Source organism: Vulpes vulpes, chromosome 2, assembly GCF_048418805.1.
Source record: "Vulpes vulpes isolate BD-2025 chromosome 2, VulVul3, whole genome shotgun sequence".
Lineage (NCBI taxonomy): Eukaryota > Metazoa > Chordata > Mammalia > Carnivora > Canidae > Vulpes > Vulpes vulpes.
Window position 1 is genome coordinate 91,845,771 of NC_132781.1, and position 24,077 is coordinate 91,869,847.

The window sequence follows — 24,077 nt, forward strand, 5'->3', positions numbered from 1 at the left end:
AAGACAGTATCAAATCTCCAAAGGGCAAATATTTCTTCAATGCAATAATTACCATAGACATACTGAGTGTAGGAGAATATGACAGTTAATCTTATGTGTCAACACGGCTGGACCATAGTGCTCAGATATTTGGTCAAACGTTATTCCAGATGTTTCTGTGAAGGCATTTTTTGAATGAGATTAACCTTTTACATCAGTGAACTTTGAATAAAGCAGATTACCCCCTAGAATGTGGGTGGGCCTCATCTAATCAGTTGAAGAGAAAAAAGTTAATCTCCTCTGCAAAGGAAGGAATTCTGCCAGCAGATGGCCTTTGAACTCATCCCTGGGTCTCTAGCCTGATGGTCTAACCTGCAGATTTTCTTATGAAGCCTCCACAATCATGTGAGCCAACACCTTAGATTGTGTGTGTGGGTATGGGTGTGTGTGCACAGTTGCCTAATACAGAGATTAGGAGGGAAATGTTAAAATCTTAGAATAACTAGCATTTCCTAGTTAATGTAAAAATACACTGTAACATTTTAACATCCTTAGAACAGAGATCAATAAAAAAATCAATAAAAAACAAATTTTTATTCTTTTGAGAGGATCAACAAGACTGGGAAACCTTTAACATAAATGAACCAATAAAAAAAGAGAAGACCTAAATTATTTAGGAATGAAAGAGGGCACTGCTACCAAGAAGAAATAAACGGATTATAAGTGAATACTATAAACAGTTGGATGCCAACAAATTGGATAATCTAAATGAAAGAGACAAAGTACTAGAGATGTACTTACTAAAATTGAGAATCTGAACTAACCTTTAATAAGTAAAGAGATTGAATGAGTAGTTTAAAAACTTGCCACAAAGAAAAGCCTTGGAATAGATGGCTTCACCAGTGAATTCTAGCAAATGTTTAGAAAACAATGAACACAAAGTTTACAAATGCTTTCAAAAAGCGTAGGAAATGCCTCCCACCCCATCTTTTGAGACCAGTATTATTCTGATACCAAAATCAGACAAAGATATCACTAGAAAAAAAGAGAATCTGCACCCCAATATCTCTATTCCTCAAATACTAGTGACCCAAATTCAGCAACATATATAAAAGATTAGTTATCGGGTTTTAGTAGATGCCTTTCATCAGGTTGAGGAAATTCCCTTCTATTCTTAGGTTGAGTTTTTATCACCAAAGGATTTTGTCAAATGCTTTTCAATGTAACTAAGCTGCCAACTGTCCATCAAGGTTGCTGGTAACTTCCACACTGCTAAATCAAAGTCAGTTCTCTTTCCTCATCTTATTTGATCACTCTTTCCCTTCCTAAAACTTTACTTTTATTGGCTCCTAGAAGAATCATACCTCTGAGTGTATTTCCTTACTTCTCTTTAGGTTCTTTTCTTGCCCAAATCTACATCCATTCTAGTGGTGATCTCATTCAGCTTCCTGACTTTAAATTTGACCTAACTTTGACCACTTCTAAATCAATGGCCTGAACTCAAAGCTGCCTATCCAGTTCCCTATTTAATACCTCTACACAAGTATTGCAAACTCAGTGGACCCTAACCAGCATCCTTGATGTTCCTCCACCCCAAACTTATGCTCCATGGTCTCTCCCATAACAGGAAATGGTGACTCTACCCTTGTAGTTACTAAGTCCAAAAATGGCACTTTCATCCTTGATTCTCTAACCTGTCTCAAAATCTTGTCAGTCTTACTCTTAAACTGTATTCAGAATTCCATGTCTTATCCCTACCTCCACAGAGAATATTTTGTTTCAAGCCACAGTCATTTCTTGCTTGGATTCCCACATAGCTCCTTGTTTCTGCCCTCGCTCCCTTATCCCTTCTCAATAGACCAGCCGAGTGATCCTTAAAAATGTCAGGTCATGTCATTGCTCTGCTCAGAACACTTCAATGATTTCCAATCCCACACATATTAAAAGACAAAGAACCCCCTCAATCCTTTCCTCTCCACAACTATTCTGTTTTGCTGCCAACCTCAAGTCCTGTCAACTCCTCCCTTGTTCACACTGGTCTTCTTCCTGACCCTCGGAGGCCCTGGGGTCCTGTCTCAGGATCTTTGCACATGCCTGTCCCACTCCCTGGAATTCTCATCCCCCATGAGGCTCCTTTTCAGGTTTTTGCTCAAACACAACCATTTCAAAGAAGCCTTCCTGAATGTCCCATTTCCCTATCTCCTCCATCATCCTATTCCTGTTTTACTTCATAGCACTTATTACCACCTAAGATATTACATTATTTATTTAGTTGTTAGTCCAAATCTACCCACAATATGGAAGCTCTATGAAAGGGTATTCGTTTTGATCTTTGTTGAAACTCAAATGTCTAGAGCAGCCTAGGACATAATAAGCATTCAATAAATTTTAGGAAAAAATCCAGAAATATCAATGTAAGACCAGAAGAAACTGCTAGCCAGAGCTAAAATGGTTGTCTCTTGAGGGAAGAGGTGGGACTAGAGGGGAAAAGGGAAAGGTACACTTGTTTTGGGTTGCAAGACTTGCAAATACTATTTAACTTTTCAAACAAGTTATTAAATAGAACCATATGAAATTGCTGATGTTCTGTTGTTTTCTGACCTACAAAACAGGATTATGTAACAATTTCATAGGCTTCACCTCATGCATGCTATTTTAGTAAAAAATTTAAAAATTAAAATTATCTTTAAAAATTTTATTTTGGGGAATACAGGAGAAAACTCAGAAGACAAAGGAAACAATTCACAGATTTGGCAATGTAAACTTAGAAATATCTACATGCTTTGAGTCTTGGAATAGAAAAAGGTAAAACCCAACCAAAACATCAGAAAAAAATGTGTGCAGCAGAGAGAGGGCTAATATTCATGGCACAGAAAGAGCTCATAAAACTAACAAGAGACAAATAAAGAGCTTGACAGAAAAAAAGGCAAAGATACAATTAGTTGAGGGGAGGAAAAAAAAAGAAGAAAAACTAACAAAAAGTCACAGCATTACTCACAGTATATTGTAAGGTGTTTACCAAATAATCCTTCTACCATAAAACCACCTATCATTTGTGTTAGCATATTACTTATGAGATCTCTTCTAAAAATCCACTCTTAACTACAGGGAATAAACCAATGTTTACCAGAGGGGAGGTGGATGGGGCGATGGGTGAAAAAGGTGATGGGGACTAAGCAGGGCACTTGCTGTCATGAGCACAGGATGATGTATGGGAGTGGTGAACCACTGTATTGTATCACTGAAACTATTATTACATTGTATGTTACTAGCTGGAATTTAAATAAAAACTTAAAAAGTAAATAAAAATAAATAAATAAAAATCCACAAAATCTATAAGCATTTTGAGGATTTGGCTTTTTGAGGAAAAACTGAATTCCACATAACAAATTGTTCAATGTATTTGCAACAAAATAACAAAATAACTGTATAAAAATAATAATATAAGTTACATATAAAAAAACAGAATATGATCAAACTTGTTTTATTAACTGAAGAGACAGTTTCAAATCTGTGGTCCTTAGTTTGAATTGTTTCTTTAAAAGAAGAAACTTATCAGAAACATGGTTAGTTTATGAATCCTATTCTTTCATAGTCTTTTTTAAAACAAAGTTTTTTTGTTCTATGCTTCTCTTCTCAGGCATCTTACTATACTCCCTTAACTCTTTTAACTTCTAGCTAAGTGAACATTGAGGTGTGTGAACCTACTGGAGTCCTCTGTTGCATGTGTCAAGAATAAACACTTAGGCCAGAATGAAATGATGTCATGATGCACATACATTAAAACACACTAACCATGTTTTTCCTTTTGCCATAGGAAAAGATAATTTTCTCTAAGAGTGAAAGTTGAATGGAGAGGATAGCTATAATCTGTACTGAGGGCCTGCAAAATCAAAGCTTATGGAAGCCAGACAGGTTGAAAAATCTTAAATTGCCTTACACAAATCCATTTCGCACAAGTCAGTCCTCAAAGAAATAGCTTCTCCCATAGGTCTTAAATACACTTTGGCCACTTTCATTTCTCTACATAGGAGAACATGGAGACCAAGAAATATTTCACTTTTATAATAGAAACACCAACACAGCTGTTAGGAGAATGTCTACTGGCCCCACCTCAGTCCTGGCAAGATGATGAGTGGTGAAGATTGTGTGGAACCAGACATCTTGAGTTCTATTTCCAGAGTCAGTTGTCACTCAACTCCAATTGTCAGTAACATCAGGGAACCAGGGCCTAGTTTAGTCAAATCTTTTGTCAAAGGGGTCAGAAATTTTTATATAAAATTTCTCATTTTTGTGGGACTAACAAAAATAAGTCTTATCCAAACATGGCCTGAAGATTGTCTGTTGTGCCACCAGGCTGTATATGATTCATGACAGATGGTGCCCTATTTCATCTGTAATTGAGTGGTGTAGTATGGTCTCCTGCAAGCACAAAGCTCTGCCTATTCCAAAACATTATTATGGGTCATGAGGTATCCACAGGCTTAATCTCATCTGCTAATGCTAAGTTCTTGAATCTAAAGCACCCTTACAGTCTCAATTCCACCCAATCTAGTCTGCTTTGGGGCTTTGTTCAACTAATTACTTCTGATTTTATGACATTCAATTCTTGGAGCACCTGGATGGTTCAGTGAGTTAAGCATCTGACTCGATTTCAGCTCAGGTCATGATCTCAGGGTTGTGAGGTGGAGCTCCATGTTAGGCTCAACGGCTGGGCATGGAGCCTGCTTAGGAGTCTCTCCCTTCCCCCCTGACCCTGAACCCCACCCCTACTCACTCTAAAAACCACAAAAAAAAAAATCATGAAGACATTCAATCCATTACCATCAGCTCCACCATCTCTGTCTACAGAATGGATCCCATTTTCCTCTCTCACTAAAACATTTCTACTCTCAACTATAAACATGGCTTTGAACTTAACTGCTATATTTCTTTCCCCATCCACTCTTACTCCTTGACACCTGGCAATTTGGCTTCCAGTAAAGCTCTTTCTCAGAGTCATCAGTGACTCCAGATATCAACGAAGGTCTTGCCAGCTCCAATGGCATTTCATCCAAAACTCATTCTCCTACAGTTTGTCACCCTCCAGGAAGCCAGCCCATATTGTGGTCTCAGGGTTCCAGAGTGCAACAAAGTAACAAAGAGCACATACATCCCCTCACCCAAACTCAAACATGCCTTGTGCTCTGCAACAGGCACCTCTCTCCATGTTACTGCTTCTTCCTTCATCCCCTGCTATTAAACTAGAATTGCACCTAGCCTTTGGTGCCGGGTTCGAATGTCATTCCTTGTGGGACTAGGTCTTTCAGTGCCTCACAGGTTGGAGGTCATCTGCTCAGCCTCTGAATTATAGCATTTTATGTGACTCTCATCAGATACTGCTTTATGCCACAGGTTTTCACTGGATGGATATACTTGCCATCTGACTAAGTATACGCCCTGAAGTCAGGCAGAGTCGGTACCTCTTCATTTTGGAGAGATAGAAGCCTGTAGTAAAGTCTGCCCATCTCTTCACATCTCCCTGAAGCCAAGCTCTTGGGCAGGAGCCTCCCACATTACGCTGGCTTGGCCATGAGACTGGTTTGGGCCAATGCGATGTTGGCAGACGTGATGTGAACAGAGGATTCGTTAGTATCAACATACTGGAGATCATTTTTTCTGTTGCTCTCTGGAACCCTGAGATGCTTCATGGGCTAGCTTACTGGAGAATGAGAAATTACAGGAAACAGAAACACGTTTGTCCTGCTGAGCATCCCAGTCCTCAGACCAACCAGAGCCCAGCCTAAACCACCAGACCGCAAAGGTTCACCAAGCTGACACAGACTCAGCTGACCACAGAATCAGAAGAAACACTTGCTCCTTGAAGCCACTAAAGTTTCTGAGGGTGTAAGGAGAGGTGTTAATTGATATAGAGAGTATCTGGCACACTGTATTGTTCAGAAATGAGTAAGGAATTAATGGAATTTTAACCTCTCTTTGATCATCCAATCACAGTTTTTCTAGTCTAAAAACTGGAATACTCTAGATTTTTACATGGAGTTTTGTAAAATGAAAAACGAAAGGATAGCGGACTGTCAAAGATAAAGTTGAGGCGGTATACATGCACGGATGTGAATGTGAAACCAGGAGGAACCATTCACTATCTTAGGTTCTTAGATAATTCCAGCAAACTTTCTGAATCAGTTTCCCTTCTGTAAAGGGGGGGGGGGGGGGATTCCACCAATCTCACACTATTATAAATAATATAAATACCAAATATAACATCTGGCAAATTTCTTCAATAACCAAGAGATATTATCATATGCATAAATATTAATCTAAAAACAAGGAGGGATGCCTGGGTGGCTTAGTGAATTAAGCATCTGCCTTCTGTTCTGGTCATAATCCTGGGATCCTGAGATGGAGCCCTGCATTGGGTTCCCTGCTCAGCGGGAAGCCTGCTTCTCCCTCTCTCTTTCCCTCTCCCTATGCCTCTGCCTGCCACTCCCCTTCCTTGTGCTCTCTGTCAAATAATTTTTTTTTTAAGGAGGTTTAAGTAGTTCCCTTTCAAACTGTGCTTCTACGCTATGACCCATCACTAGTGCAGGTAGGGAACTGGCAAGGGTAGGAAAGGTCTGCAGTGAGAGGTTGCTGAAGAGAATTCTGGTGCCTTTAACAATTTCTAGATATGGTGTTTTTGTTTATAACATTCCTTGGCATGGCCACACTGGGAATTTATCCCTCCAATAGAGACTAGCATGTCAATCATAGGCTTAATTATATTTGGGGCTGTTCAGTCAATGGTTAGATAGAGAGGCATAATGCGAATGATATATCACCAGGAAAAAAAAAAAACCCAAAAAGTTATTTTGGAAGAAGTTATTTAGAAGTTCTGACTAATTAACAGCTAACCAGATAATTCAGAAAAGCCCAGACATGTTAACTGAGTAAAATGACTTAGCCACAAATGCTTTTCATCTTCTAACCAAAAATATATAATGATTTACAAAAATGTAGCATCTGGAAGGCTTCTTAAATAACAACACAAAAGCACACTAAGAATTCCTTTATGTCCAACCCACTGAGCCTGTTTAACATAAAGATTCATGCTACCCCCCACTGAACATCAGAATATGCTAGTGCAAATATGCTCATTTAAGATCAAACAATAAAATGGTTTTGAAGAAAGCAACAGAAAGAAAGAAATCCTCTTCTGTGACCAATTGCTCACCTATATAGGTTCCACTGTTGTTACCAGCATATTCAGCATCTTCTGGATGGAGTGTAAAAGCATACAGAACAAAAAGCCAAGAAATAAAGCAGAACAGTTAGAAGCCCAGCCACAGATGCAAAAAAATAATAAAATAAAATAAAATTACTTAAAACAATTACGTAAAGCACAGCATAGAACAGCCCTCACAATGCCACTCTTAAACATAAAACGTCTTGTTTTATATTTAAGTTTAAAGTAATGTTTTAAAACATCATGCAATTCAGTTTTCAACCTCCTTCAGAGGTTCCTTGATGCAGTTTCAAGAAAATTATAAAAGATCTGCCTACGATGTTTATACTTTCCACAGTTAAGAAAATTACAACACTTGATCCCCAAAGTAAATTTATTTTTGTAAATCAGGCTCTTTGATAATATGTAAAATGTAGCACTTACTTTGGCTCACTGGATTAGACAGAAAGGTTAAGATTAAGATACATCCTTTCTTTTGATAGGAAGAAATTCTGTGTTGGGAAGGAATAAAGGCATACTATTTCCATTTTTATTTGAATTTTAACAAATGAATAGATGAAAACATTTTAAAACAAGTGATGGGTTAATTATTTCTTGGAATTAAATGAATACTGGGTTATACATATCTTAAAAATATAGTTGACCTAGTGGGTACTTGTTACTTTAGGCTTCTTATCTTCACATAAATATGGAACTAATAGCACAGCTTGTGCAGGTATGAAATAGTTGAGAAGACTCCTCTGACATCCTTATTTTAAGATAAGGATGTCAATATATTTGAATAACACTGAGACTATTGACAGGAACAAAAACATAATGTACTATTTCAGACTACTCTCTATATTTCTGCTATAGGAAGCAAAAAATAGTATAGATCTCAGAGTCCAACCATGATTTTTGGTACTGTAACATCAAGATGGAAGTTCAGATGCACAATATCTTCTATAAACCACTTGCTATACTCAATTTAATCCACACATATGTGTACTAAATAAAATTAATAGACTATGGCAGGGAAGCTTTTATACATGTACCTTTAGTTTCCTCTGAGAAGCACAAAGAAAATGAGAAAGGAAATGATTAAATGTGCAGAAAATACAATTAAAGTAGAAAGAAGATGCACAGGATGGAGAAAAAAAAATCCACCTACCACACTCAACTGTTTCCTCATCTTAGAAAAGCCAAAAGGGGAAAAAATGTATTTTAAATATTTCAAAATTATTAGTCAACAAATAAACAGAATTCATGAAAAACTACATTTTAGATTGTACCGTAATCCTGATCTGAAAAGAATGTGTTTACTAAAGCAGTAAAAGCACAAAGCCACCATGTAGCTTATTAAATGCCCAAATGGGAAAAATAATGAGGAAAAAAACTTTTTTTTTTTTTCAAAATAATACCTTCAATGGGGAATTATTTTCAGTGGACATTTGTTTGTAAACAAATATGTTTAACACTTAGTATACATACTTATAAATAATCCTTAAAATGCCCTTAAACTGTCTAAAAACCTTGTAATTTTAACAATATTATCAACTTATTACACATAGGAAGTGAGTCAGGCAGCCCTTTGCTTCATTCTGGCTGTAGTATTTGATAAAAGATATTGGAAAAGATCATTCTAAAAAATACTTGTTACTAATAGGACAGAAATTTAAGAGTTCCGTTTGCCTTTAGATACTCACCTTCAGTTAAAGGTGGAAAAAGAATTGGCAATTTAATAGAAGCAAAATCAAACCACAAGTCAGGTTGGAACATATTTCGCTATGAGACCTTGTAGAATGAACAGGCCTGGTGAGGACACTTCTTGGCTCACTTCTCTCTCCCAACTACAGAGTGGCAAGTCAAAGAAAACACTTAGGAGAGAGTGTGCACCACTGTGTTTTTATTTTCCAAATACCTATGGGTTCTCCAACTGTATTGGTTCTGCTTGAACAGAATTCACAAAAGTGACAAGCAAATCATTATTACTCAGGCTTGGATTGGGAGTCACCCAAGTTGTGAGTTTATTTACATTCATTCCTTGTAGCTCTGGGACTTCCATGTGCATCTAAAACAAGTGATTAGAAAACAAACAATAAACTATATGATACGGATTAGCCAACCAAGCCAAGCCATGCCACTAGGCTTAGTGGAAATAATAAAAGTGGTGCTTCTGATGGTTCATCTGCGATCTCACTGTACCACTAAGTGGGTTGTTAAACAGAAAGTGTATTTTCTGATGTAAACAACAGGATTGACAGAGTGTTGTAGCCTGATTAAAGAATCAGTGTCATGTACATCAGATGATAAAAGCCATGTGTCTCTCTAACGCTGATACACACACGTGCATAAAAAAATTAAAACATCACAGGCAACCTACAATAAAACGTCTCCATGTCACATATAGTATGGTATGTTTCATATTCTAAGAAAAGGTTGTGAATATGCTGCATAAATTCTCAGAGGAGTATTTCTTCTGTACTTTCAGTAGGAAGAGAATGGTAATTTTTTGTGTGGTAACACACAGATGTCTATACCCAAGGAAGCAACATGCTTAATAGACAGCCAGTAGGAAAGAACACTTCCTTATACTTAGCAAGTTTGAACAAAGAATACAATATATAAAAGATTGATCTCAGAAGACATTTGGGATATTTGCATGATTCTTAACTATAGTAAGGCACTGTTTGTTGTACATTAAATGCCTAAACTTACCGAATTCTCTCACAGCTCTATGAAGCCGCTACTGTTACCTCCATGTGACAGATGGGAATCAGAGGTACAGAGAAATGAAGCACTCTGGGATGTGACCCACATGATCAGGTTCCGGAGTCTGCATTTTTAATTACTATGCTATACTATCATACCAAAATCACTTTTTAATTACTCTAATGTTATGCTAGGCAGTACAAGTTGGTGGAGAGCTCAAAAGAAGAAAGCTTCTTTCAAGTTTCTTGTCTACTCTCACCACTTCCCAGGACACCAGCCTCTTGCCCCCTTCCCCTGAAGCTGGAACCTTCCACTTGTGTTTCTCCTGACTGGAGAATGGGGGGAGACTCTCCCCAGGCTATCAGGAGTGTTTTCCACCTCTTCAAGAACTGAAGAGCAGGATGGGAAAATCACAGAGGAGAAGCCAACAAGGTCACAAAGAGTAATTCTGGCTGTCTTCAGAGAATGCAGTGGAAAAGCTCTCGTGAAGAGCATTTGATGAGCTCCACACACAGGGCAGGAGGAAGTCTTTCATACTGCCGGGTGCTAGCCACGGTGGCTGGAGCAACATCACATACTCTTGACAAGTGCAGAAACTGTGTCTCTATAGGTGTGATAGTATTTATGGGGGCACAGTTAAATCCCCACCCTAAAAACTTCTTTATTTCACTTCCCACTGCCCCCATGTGATCTTCCCTAAAAGTATGCAATAATCTGTGGCCTCGGACCATGCTCCTAATTGATAATCAACTCTTTCTTAGCCACATAGCGTAGGGTTCTCAAGACAAAAGGCAAGAGATAGTATGGTTTAGAACCCTTCGTATGGAAAAGCTAAAAGCACATGCCTTGATAGCATTTTAGAAGGAACATCTTGGGCAGCCCAGGTGGCTGAGCGGTTTAGCGCCGCCTTCAGCCCAGGGCCTGATCCTGGAGACCCAGGATAGAGTCCCATATCAGGCTCCCTGCATGGAGCCTGCTTCTCCCTCTGCCTGTGTCTCTGCCTCTCTCTCTCTCTCTCTCTCTCTCTCTCTCTCTCTCACATGAATCAATAAATAAAATCTTTAAAAAATAAAAATAAAAGGCATATATTCAATTTATGTAAGAAGAACATAATCTACTGAGATGAAAAGTTAGCTATAACAATTAGGCCATCACCTCCAGCTATCTCCTGACATAAACAGTCTGACATACAATTTACAGTTTAGGTTTTAATCTGCACCTCTGTCGACACAAACTCTGAACTCTGGCATTTCCCAAAGAATATCAGTAAATATTAGGGGGAAAACCACTTTCACTATTTTTTAAAACCCCATATGTTTCTGTTAACACAAAATGCCACCAAAATTAAGAAAATACTTGACAAGGTTTAGGCATACAAATTTAATATAAGAACGTAAGCAATCTACAAGTTAATTTCTGAATTAACTTTATATATGAACACACTAAATAACACTGTTTAAGATGCCAGGAGAAAGGAGTTTACTTAATTTGAAAAGTTGTATTATAACAACCTGGAATGTTATATATGTTACTCTCAAATGTTTGGCCTTCCAAAATATTGATACCATGTAGAGTGACATCATTTGTTTACTCAGAATTTATACTGTTGGTGGATTGTGATCTTCAATCCACAAAATGCTTGTTTTTGAATGAATTCAGTTATATGCTGTTTGAATGAATATCTCTGGTCCAGTTAAATATTTTATTTTGTACCCACATGACAGCTAACCACAAATGGCAAAACCAAATTCTACAAAAAAAAGGTTTTGGGCTTTTACCTTCTAATCTTTAAAAGGCTAATAAATCATATCTCCTGGATTCTTTTTATTATAAGAATTATGTAAGAGGTGTTCTTGTAAAAAAAAATTTTAAATTAATATCAATCAGTTGTAGGAGATATTTTCAGGTATTTCTATTTCGAGAACTAAAAAAAGAAACTGAGCACCATAAATAAAAATCATGCTGGAATATTCTCCTGTAAAACAGACTATTTGAATAAGAAGAGCCTTTTCTGAATACCATGTAAACTAGTTTTGAATATGTTACATACTATTGAAGCCAAAGTTATTATAATGTTTTTATTGCTAAGACGACAATTCTTAACTAATAAAGTTTAATTTCAATAGAAAGGGGACAAACAGTACTTTAATTAACCAAAGGAAATCATATTTCTTTTTAAAGGTTAGGTGATACCATATTGCTTTATATATATGCAACTGAACTATAAAAATAAGGTTTTGGCAGAAAATCAGAAAGTACTTTAAATTATATCGACATAAGAATTGCAAGCTGCCAAGTGTCTGTCATGAAAACGACTCCTATATGTTTTACTTGAGACTAAGATATGCTTTTAACTCATTTCCAAAACACTTAACTTGTATCTTTCATGTAATAATCTAAAAGTTGGTCATGTCAAAGGAAACCTATCAGACTTCTAGGCTGCTCTTCTGTGTCTATTTCTAATGCAAATCCATTATGTAAGAGCCTATCATGAGATGAAGGAGAAAGGGAGGGAACACAGAATTCTATTATAGGTTTCTTTGTTGGGCAAGCTATTCTTTGGAAAAAAGAAAAAAAAAGCAAAACAGGAGGAAGTGGAGGTGATTCCCTCTCTCAAGCTCTCAAGCTTCTATGATTTGCTTATGCTTTGGTTTTAAGAGTTCATATTTTTTAGGAATGTTTAATTTCAAGAGGCAAACTATTTTGTTTGTTTGAAGCCTATTTTCTCAATTGGTATTAGACATGCCAGGATACTTAAGGGGAGGAAATAGCCAAGCATCAAAGATGAACACCACAAAGTTATGCATAAGGATGCCAGTTTTAAAGCCTGAAGACATCAATATTAGGGTTCCTGATTTTATCTACCAGGAAGCCAGGATCTCCAGCTCTAGCACAAACATAAATGCATTCTCCACTCCTTTTTGACTTTGAGTTTGACATTGACTGAACCCCTATAGTTCCAGAGCTTTTCCTCCATGCAAACTACTTTAGTTATGATGATATGATGTGAGTCAAATAAAGAGTAAAACCATAGTAATATAATTTTTTGTGAAAGAAGTTAGCTGGCTAATTCAATACATATTATTACCTGACTGAAGTCATTATCCTAAATTCACCATTTAACACTACGTCCTAGGTTTTAAATGCACTTGCAAAATTTAGTGCAGAAAATTATCAACATGACTACTTTTTAGTAAATTTAGAAATACCAACATGACAGAATTATTCTCCTTCTATAATTTTTACATTACAGAAATGTTCCTTAAAACCTAGTCTATGAATTATTATTCAAAGTCATATTACTAAAAGATTTTCTGTTAACTTTCTGTTTTTCTTCATAGCATTATTCTATAATTCAAAGAGCACAATGGATGTCCTATCCTAAAAATCTAAGTACCAAATGTTGAAGTCCAGGAAGTCTTGGGTCAGATGGTCTTTACAAGTATAGTTATGTAAAGAGTCACTATCAGATACACAGGTTATAAAACAAAGTGCTTTTAAATTACTTTTAAAATGTTTAGAACCAGTGTAATAATTCTTGCTTAACTTTTGAGTTCAGGGGTTTAGGAGACAACATTAAGTAAACTTCAAATGGAATTTTAATTCTTTGACAATAAAAGTAATATTTTTATTTAATCTTCATGGACATAGACTATCTCTCTAAATAAGGTCCTATTTGCTATACACTAGTGATTTGGATAATATGGCCATATTTGTTTATATTATTATTATTATATTATTATTTATTTGAATCAAGTCAACTTAAAAAATAGAAAAAAGGAACTGTGAATGGGAATCAGTAAACATTCTTAAATGATCTTCGAAGGGCAGAAAAAACAAACTCTTAAAAAAATCCAGATAATAACATTTCACTAATTTTAGAATAAATATTTCTCAAATGCAAATATTAAAGACTATAATACGGAAAACTCTGAATAATAGACAAAAATCATCCATTATTAATTAACAGTTCTATATACATGCACGGGCGCGCGCGCGCGCGCACACACACACACACACACACACACACACACAATACCTCTGGCATTCACACACATTTATACTGAAATCAGTTTGGGGAGAGCTATTAAAAAGATAATGTACCCATTTCATGTAGTTCTTTAAAGAAACACATTTATAAAAACTCTTAAATGAAAATTCACAATCATATCAAACTAGACTCAAATTGGGAGTATGGATTAAGATGCGAGTGGAATCATACTGATGTCCTTTTCAAGTTACACACATTTTATCCCACACGCATCAAATGCATTAGAAGGGTGCAGGCCCCCAATTTAGAAATCCCTCCAAGAGCAAGTCAGGTGGATGCCTGGAGCGCCTGCCAGTGAAAATTCATCACACTTAAAAACGATGCACCCTTCTGGTTAAACTGTATGCTTTCTGATGTCACAATCCATGTGGCATTCTGTGACAAGTGTGTTTTTATTCTGCCCAGACTTAACGAAGCAAGAACAAGCAGGCTTTTGAATCAGTGCTCCCCTTGAAGTATTTGCTTGCTTGTGAGATTTATACTTGACTGTAGTTTGGCTCTCTTATAATGTAATTCCTAGGCTATACGCGTCTACAAACTGACAGAAATAACAGGAGATGTGAAAAATGCAACAATACTAAAACCAGATGTTGGTGCAAAATTCCAGGACCGTTTATTTGTGCATTTCGCCTTTTAATGTATGAGCTCTATGTTGAAAACAAAAGGCTTTTTTTTTTTACTCTTAAAATACCTAGAACCATGAAACATTTTGAGGAGATGAAGTAGGAAATTTATGGGATGGGGACTTGATGGAGGTGAGGAGTGGGGAGTAAACAAGAGCTGAGAGGAGTATGAAGGGAGGGGGAAAAATGCACCCAAATCCACACTATCTTTTTCAGTAATCCTACACCTCCATCCTTTTTCTGCTCTTATTTTGATTTAATCTCATCTTGTAACAACTCCAAACAGGCAGATTAAAGGTTAGAGTGACTACAATTTCTGGATAAGCAAAGAACAAAAATAACTGTTCTTAGGCACAATGGCCTTTGTCAATGCCCAAGAAAGTGGTAGATTACCTCCCCCTGATTTTATGTCTCACCCAAACCTTCTAGCTTTGGAGAAATAAAGGAGTTGCATTTATAAAACAGCAGAAGTCAAGAAGAGTAGTGTTGCTAGTTAGTTTCTTAAAGTGTGAGTGATGGGTTTATTATAAACAACCGCAAACACCCCTTTCTTCAAAAGATTCACTTTAATATTCTACTGTGAGTTTCTTATTTGCTTGGTTGCCATGAAATGATGATCCCAAAGCTATCACAAGGCAATACAAGCTCTCGTTCTACCACAAACACCTGCTTTAGTAGTCAAAAATAAACAGCAAGATTTGGTTACTCTGCATTTTTATTAACAAACTTACATGATTTCCTGCTGGAAACTTTGAAGGGCTGAACTAGTATTTCTGGTCGTCTCAGAGCCAATCTCCTGGGGGAAAAAGAAGGTCAATGCCTATCAATTTTCAGTACAGATCCAAGATTAATATAACACCAAAATATTAAAAGTCCCAAGGGAAAAAAAAAACGGGAAGCCAGGGGAAAAAATGAACACAATGCAATCTATTCAAATTAAAAAATAAATCATTTACTTTCAAATTTTTATAAATCACCCTACTCCAAAATCACTCTTCTTTTTTTCCCCCCACCTTTCACATCAATACAGTTTCAGATATTAATGTGTTATTTTTCCATTTGCTTCATAACAAAAACTGAATATGACCTGGTCCTGTCATATTATTTTTGGTCATTATTCATACTTAGTTAGACAAAACAGAAATCCAAATCTGAGGGGATAAAGGATTCTAGAGCAAGGCTTTAGTGCTTATTTTATCACAACTATCCTCGAGTGATATTTTGCAGAGAACAAAAGGTCATTTGAAGAGAGACCATTACTGCATGCCAGTAGCTCACCTTTCCTGGAAATGCTTTGAGGGAATCAAACCTGCCCTGGGATTGGCATCACCTGCATGCTTTGCTTGCCACCATGTTGCATCATCTTGGCTCATAATCTGAAGAATATCTCCCTTTTTGAAAGAAAGCCCAGCTTCCTTACATGGAATTGCTTTATCCTCATTAGGGTCATAGTCAAAGAGGGCTTTGATAAACATCTGGAAGAGAGTTTCATTTAAAAGGAGTAAATATAAAAAATAAAGTGGAAGGGCCAACATTCTTCTCTAAGGATTTTTTTTTAAAAAGATTTTTTTTTAAAAAAGAGAATACGAAAATGAACTTGTGACATAGTGGGTACGTGTTAGACAGGGAAATATTAGCACACACCCCTCCCCACCACCAAAACAAACAAAAAAATATTTTTAAGTAATGATTACCTTGCCTTCTTTGGATGGTGTCTCCTCTTTGATGCTGGGTATAATCTTAAATGTAATTGCCCCCTGAGACTGAGCCTGAAAACAGAAGAAAGACTTATCAGAGAACTTCTACAGGCAAGGAAAAAGAAGGCAAAACAGGTAGAAGATGGACTGACTGAAAAATTTATAAGCCTGGGGTTTCTCCTCTTAGATAAGCCAAACTGAGAAAACTATTTTTGTAGAAATTCCTGCAGTATGAGAAAGCACTCAAGTTTGTCAAGTAAGTTAAAAAACACTGAACATTAAATCCACTTTTACCTCCTGTGCAGTTTCAAAATGCCGACGAATATATTACCATCCATGTTGAGCTACTTCAAAATAGAAACACAGAAACTACAAAGTGCCTTACACAGACAATATTACATGGTGAGGACAGATGATATGCAAGGTTCACATACATTTAAGTATCGGCACATCACGTTTTTAGGGACAAGATAGTTGTATTGTCAGTAACTCAGTTATAAATGTACGATTAACTTATACAGAATATGTATATACATTAGCTGCAATGTGCATCAGAAAAAAATAAGAACATTCACTGCTATTATATTCAAGTTAGTAAAATACAAAATGTAATAGATTAATTAAAAGGTGGAAAGATTAAATACCTATTAATTTAATTAAAGCAAAACAATACATGCAGTGCTTTTCTGACCATCTCAGACCAGAGCAGATCTCCCCTTAATATACTCTCATGTCGGGCAGCCCCAGTGGTGCAGCGGTTTAGCGCCGCCTGCAGCCCGGGGCGTGATCCTGGAGACCCTGGATCAAGTCCCATGTCAGGCTCTCTGTATGATGCCTGCTTCTCCCTCTGCCTGTGTCTCTGCCTCTCTGTCTGTCTCTATGAATAAATAAATAAAATATTTAAAAATATATATATATACTCTCACATCTTTCTGTTTCTTTCTAGTATGTCTCATAACTGTGCTAAGTTATCATTTATACAATTATTTCTTAATATCTGTTATCCTGGCTAAATTGTTTTTTTTTAAGATTTTATTTGTTCATGAGAGACACGGAGAGAGAGAGAGGCAGAGACATAGGCAGAGGGAGAAGCAGGCTCCATTCAAGGAGCCCAATGAGGGACTCGATCCCAGGACTTTGGGATCATGCCCTGAGCCAAAGGCAGAAGCTCAACCACTGAGCCACCCAGGCATCCTCCGGCTAAATTCTAAGGCCCATGAAAGCACTAAGTATCTGGCACATATGTGAGAGGAATAAGGGAGGAAAGAAAAGAGAAAGACGAGATTAGGCAGATAAAGGAAGAAGGAAAGAAGGAGAGAGAAGGGAGAATGTAGAGCTATCTCTGAGGCTCACTCTCGTAAACCAGGGCTCTGGTCTGGGGGAAAGGAGGAGGAGGCCCTGATTTGCATTGTTTGCCAATGTCCATGGACCATAGTCAACTTCCATTTACCAGTGTGAAGTCCCTGAAAGCCCAGCTGGGAAAAGCTGCACAGAATCAGCTCTTGCAAATATAAGGAGGCAGCTCCAGGAGAGCACAGAGACTCAAGTAAAACAGGGTTTTAATAGTATCGATCTATCTATCTATCTAGTTATCTAGATTCTATCTAAATTCGATCAGAATTTTACAGGACCGATTTCAAACTGGTAATATCACTATTATTACCCATCATAAAACAATTCACCAATCTTATGAAGAATTCATATAATATTGAATTGTACAGGTAGAGAGAAAGTAAGTCTTCTTTATGACCTCTTCCAATTCTACTACTTTGTGTGTGCATCTGTGTTAATGTGTGCAAAGCCCTTAGAACAGTGTCATTAAGGGTCCAACCACTATAAGAATTACTAGTATTAAAAAGTCCTACAGGTCTATCAACCATTATGATTGCCATCACTTGGATGTACAATGGATTAATCCATCAATGCAACCTTCTTCCTATTCCTAAATATTTTTTACAATCTTGCCTATATAATACATCCGCCAAATTATTTCCTACAGGTCAATTCCCAACAATTGAATTTCTTGATTAAAGGGTAGGCAAATTTAAAATTTTAATGGTTTCAGATAGCCATATCAAAAGGATCTACTAAATTCATCCCAGTACTGGAAGCATATAAGTAGAACTATGTGCCTAGAATCTGCTGACTGTAGCTATTATTAAGGTTTTAAATCCTTCCAAAACAATATTTTTCAGATGGGTTTTTTTGTAAATTTTTCTGTAAATATTTTTTCTCTTATTAATTTTTATGAACTCTCTCCATGTTAAAACACCTATCACATATTGACAATATTTTTTCTAAGCGTCACATGTCTTTCAAGTCATATATGTCATCTTTTTCTATACACAAAATTTTCAATTCTTGCAAACACATCCATTATTTTTCTATTTGTATTTCACATCAAATTTAAAAAGTCTTCATTTTTTTGATTTTTAAAAAATATTTAATTCTTTGGAATCTGTTTTGGGTGTAGCGTAAAATAGGGACTGACTTTATTTTTTCTACTTGAATCGTCAATTTATCCAATACCATTTATGAAATGACTTCACTGTTTTCCCACGGATTTAAAATGCCACCACCTTAATCATTACTAGATTTTTTTTTATATACAGGGTCTGTTTAAGATACTAAACTCTATTTCTGTATGTTATGTTTTCACACATTAACAGAGACAGCCTTCCTCATTTTTCTCCTTACAAATGAACTGGAGAATTAATACTGTCAAGACCTAAAATAATTTTGTTCTGTTTTAGATTTCACAAGACATCTAAATTAGTTTCACTGTTTTAGATACCTTAGAAAGCACAGCCTACAGTCTGGCCATATCGATGAGAGAAGGGAAAAGAAAAATGCATCACGAACAACAGGGTAGATGCCATCTATTATGTACCTATTTGGGACAAGCCCTGTAATAAAGTCTTCATATACATTAGCCCATTTAATCCTCAAAATACTCCAGTGAGAGATTTACCTCTTCTTGCTTTCATTTAGAAATGAAAACACCAAGGCAACGCAAAGATTAAGGTATTTTCTGAGGACATACAGGAACTAAGAAATGAAACTGGGATTTCAACTCTGGATTACTAAATCCAAGTCCTATATGTATAACCAAGTCTGAAACGTACTGATTCAATGTCATTTTTTACTACAATTTTAAAATGTTTTCAGCTTACCAAAATCTGAATTATTTCCTCAGGCCTTTTATCCTCGACTGGAATCCCATTCACTTCCCTAAGTTCATCACCAACATGAATAAGACCTGAGAAGTAACAAATTTGGTAGTAAATTAGCAGAGTTACCTACAAAAGAACTGCTCTTTGCAACAGTGTCCAGACTCAAAGCACTGTTTGGTTCCCTTAATACATTTGAGGAGACCTTTGTGCTTCTCGGGTTTCAGATTCTGTGCCTCTCAACAGCAATGAATCAGGGACTACCATGTTATAATGCCGGCAAAGAAATGACATCAGCATCCTGGTCTTTGTCTAGAAATGTACATGATTTTCACCTAATAAAAGAATTTTTATTTTGTTTCAAAGGCTGCACACTTGCAGTAGTATTTTTCAAAGCAGAACCACTTGAAACAGATCTTAATATAACTTTGGAAGCCCATGTAAACTTAGATTGTAGAGTGAGAATTATTTATTTCAATAGGTTCCTACAATTCAATACAGAGAAGAGTATCTTATTATTCTGAGGTATTACATCAAATGATTGTTATCCTCTTACTTACATGTTGGAAATGTTGCCCATGAAATACAACATGACCCATCCCCGCACCTAGTGTTGAAACCCTTACCACTTCATGTTTTGTTTTTTAAATCCTTACCACTTCTATCTGCAGCTCCTCCTCTCATGATTCTAGCCACAACGATGGCTCCAGTCTGCTCATCTTTTTTAATGGTAGCTCCCTTTTAAGGAAAACAAAAAAAGTACTTGTGAGTAAAGGTGTGCATTGGGTGGTAGGAAAGGGAACAGAAATAAGGATATTTATCTGGAAAAAGTGAGAACAAATACAAAAAATGAAAGGTACGAGGCAGGAGGAATAGACATCATGCCCCTTGTCTTACAAACACTCCTCTCTTGGTACAGATTTTCTATCTGAATCTATCAGACGCATCATCTATGATTTTCAGCACAATTTAAGAATTCTTCAAATCTTTAACCTCTTCAACTCTATGAATAGTATAAATACCTTCTTTCCATGAGAATATCTTGTATTTGAACAGTATTTTGTTTTGCCCCTCAACAGCATTTTCTCATCTCCCTTTGTCTTTATAATACCCCAGGAAGAAGGTAGGCTGTACTGAGATGAAGTGAATACGAAAATCTTACAGAAATTAGAAAACTAAAACTCAGCTCATCTGGCTTTTAATTTAGTCTTCCTTTATTACTCCATTATGGTAAAGGAACTCAGCCATCATGACAAAGAAAGAGGAAAAAAAGACTTCAATTCTGACTTAGTCACAGTCCTTACCTAATGCTAAGATAAACTAATGGAAGAAAGATTTGTTACTCCAAGGTCTTTATGTACTAGGGCTGTATTTAGAACAAAGAGAACTAACGTTTTGGCATGACATTAGGAAACAATTTCAAAAAGAGTACAGAAATTCTTCATTTATGCATGTTCAGAAGCAAATTAATGGAATGTGGCTTTGTAAGAACACCAGGCACAAATGGTTACTTTGAACGCCTTTTTATGACTTTACTTCTAAGAAACTGGCACTGGTGTTCCAGGAAAGCCTCTACAATAGCACCACACAGCTAAAAAGATGCACATTAGGTGGTGGCAGAAGTCACCCTCAAAAAGAAAGTGGAATTCTTCTTACATATCAATAAACACATGTATATCATTAAAGAAATAGATACGTAAACAAAACTAGGAATACGTTTGTAATACGTATATTTCACATGACAGCTATCAGATACATATCTAATAATGGTAAAAAAAATCAAATCATTAAATGATCAGATGATTTTGTGACATTTTTCATCCCCAACTATACATTCATCCAAAGACTAAACTGAGCATCTCTCCACAATCATTAACACCAAATTCATAAAGACCCGTCAATTAACGGTAATTTCTGCCTTTAAACAGTTAACTTCTAGCCAAGATGACTAGAAATGTAATATTTTTTAATAAAACTAGTATTATTAAATAAACTTTCATTTTCCTTAACAATATCTCAAAACTTCTTATCAAAGTATGCTTCACGGCAGAAGGGTCTGGGGGCCTAATTTAAGATTAATTACCCATTTTTTAGATTGTTCTTTTTCCCACCATTTTCCTTTTGTACCTGAGGTAAAATTGGTATGTGACATTATATGACTTTCGGGTATATACCATTACAATTTGACACCTGTATGCAACCATAAGGTGATTACCACTAGAAGTCTAGTTACCATCCATCCATCACCATATAATGACCCTGTTTCACCTATTTTGTCCTCTCCCAACTTTCTGGTAGCCACCAATCAGTTGTTTATTATCTAGGAGTTAGTTTTGTTTGTTCATTTGCTTTATTCTAGGTTTCACATATGAATAAAATTATATGGTATTTGTCATCCTCTAACTTCTTTCACTTAGTATACTACCTTCAACATCTATCCATGTTGTCACAAATGGCAAGATTCCATTCTTTTTTAATGACAGAGTAATATTCCATTGTATACATATATACACCACATCTTCTTCACCTATTCCTCTACCAGTGGACATCCACGTCCTTTCCAGGTCTTGACTATAGTATATAGTGCTACAATAAACACAGGGGTGCATGTATCTTTTCAAATCAGTATTTTTATATTCTTCAGATTAAATAGCCAGGAGTGGAAAAGATGGATCATATGGTAGTTCCAGTCTTAAATTTTTAACAGTATGGGGAAGTTTCCATAATGTTTTCTGTAGTGGCTGTACCAATTTATATTCCCATAAACAATGTACAAGGATCCCCTTTTCTCCATGTCCTCACCAAGACATATCCTATCTTGTCTTTTTGGTAATACCTATTCTAACTGATGTTAGGTGATGTGTGAAATCAGTTTTGAGTTGCATTTCCCTAATAAATAGCGGTGCTGAATATATTTTCATGTGCCTACTGGCCCATCTGAATGTCTTCTTTGGAAAAAATGTCTATTCAGATACTCTGCTCATTTTTAATTGAGTTACTTTGTGGGGTGTTTTTGAATTGTAGGAGTTCTTTATATATTTTGGACATTAATCCCTTATCGGATACATGATTTGCAAAAATCTCCTATTCAGTAGATAATCTTTTCATTTCAATGATTTCTTTTGCTGTGCAGAAGTTTGATGTAGACCACTTTGTTTATTTTTGTTTCCCTTGCCTTTAGAGTCACACCTACAAAAATATTGCTAAGACACATGTCAAGGAGCTTGTGTCTTCCTGTATTTTCTTCTTCTAGGACTTTTACAGTTTCAGGTCTTAAATTCAAGTCTTTAATGCATTACAAGTTATTGTTTGTATATACTGCAAGACAGTGGTCAAGTTTCATTCTTTTGCATGTGGCTGTCCAGTTTTTCCCAAAACCATTTATTGAAAAGACTCTTTTTTCTCCATGGTATGTCATTGGCTCTTTTGCTGTAAATTGTCCATATATGTGTGGGTTTAATTTTGGGCTCTCAATCCGTTCCATTTATCAGTGTGCCTGTTCTTACACCCATACCAAACTGTTTTGATTGCTATAGCTTTGTAGTATAATTTCAAACCAAGGAGCATGATGCCTCAAACCTTGTTCTTTTTTTTTTTTTTTCAAGATTACCTTGGCTATATGGGATCTTCTGTGGTTCCGTACAAATTTTAGAATTATTTGCTCTAGTTCCATGAAAACTGCCCTTGGAATTTTGAAAGGCACTGCACTGAATCCGTAGATTGTTTTGGGTAGTATGGACATTTTAACAAAATTAATTCTTCTAATTCATGAGCACGGACTATCCTTCCATTTATTTGTGTCTTCTTCAATTTCTTTGATCAATGTCATAGTTTTCAGCGTATGGATCTTTCACTTTCTTGGTTAAATTTATTCCTAGCCATTTTATTCTTTTAAATGAGATTGTTTTCTTATTTCCTCTTTCTGATAATTCATTATTCATGTGTAGAAATGCCATAGATTTATGTTATGTTGATTTTGTATCCTCCTACTTTACTGAATCCATTTATCAGTTCTAACAGTTTTTAGTGTAATCTTTTGGATTGTCTATATATAATATGGTACCAACTGCAAGGAGTGACAATTTTAGTTCTTCCGTCCTTGAATGCCTTCTATTACTTTTTCTTGCTTAATTGCTATGGCTAAGACATCTAATACTGTGTTGAATTAACAGAGGCAAGATGTGTAATCCTCTTCTTGTTTCTGATCTTAGAGGAAAAACTGTCAGGTTTTTACCATTGGGTATATTAGTTGTGGGTCTGTCATATATGTCTTTTATCTTTACTCACCTTGCTGAGTTTGGATCATATAAATGCATGTTGAATCTTGTCAAATGATTTTTATGCATCTATTAAGATCATATGGTTTTTATCCTTAATTTTGTTAATGTGCTATGCCATTTTGATTAATCTATGGGCACTAAACCACCACTTGGATCTCTGGACTAAAACCCACTTGATCATGGCTTATGATCCATTTAATGTATTATTGAATTCAGTTTGTTAGTATTTTGTTGAGAATTTTTTCATCAGTGTCATCAATGATATTGGCCTGTAACTTTCTGTGTATATGTGGTATTCTTGTCTGGTTTTGGTATCAGGATAATGTTTCAAAAATAATAAAGTGCTCCCTCCCCTTTAACTTTC

General features: G+C 36.1%; 1 protein-coding gene across 4 annotated transcripts in view; it reads right to left on the reverse strand.

Annotated features, from left to right (window-relative positions):
* Positions 1–24,077, reverse strand: part of MPP7 (MAGUK p55 scaffold protein 7) — a 302,487-nt gene that overhangs the window by 65,802 nt on the left and 212,608 nt on the right. For all 4 annotated transcript variants that reach the window (XM_072749255.1, XM_072749256.1, XM_072749257.1 and 1 more), the window contains 5 exons: positions 20,090–20,171; positions 19,437–19,522; positions 16,261–16,335; positions 15,845–16,041; positions 15,298–15,362 (listed from right to left, as the gene is read on the reverse strand). In XM_072749255.1, the coding sequence (XP_072605356.1) occupies positions 15,298–15,362; positions 15,845–16,041; positions 16,261–16,335; positions 19,437–19,522; positions 20,090–20,171 (505 nt within the window). The remainder of the gene's footprint in view (positions 1–15,297; positions 15,363–15,844; positions 16,042–16,260; positions 16,336–19,436; positions 19,523–20,089; positions 20,172–24,077) is intronic.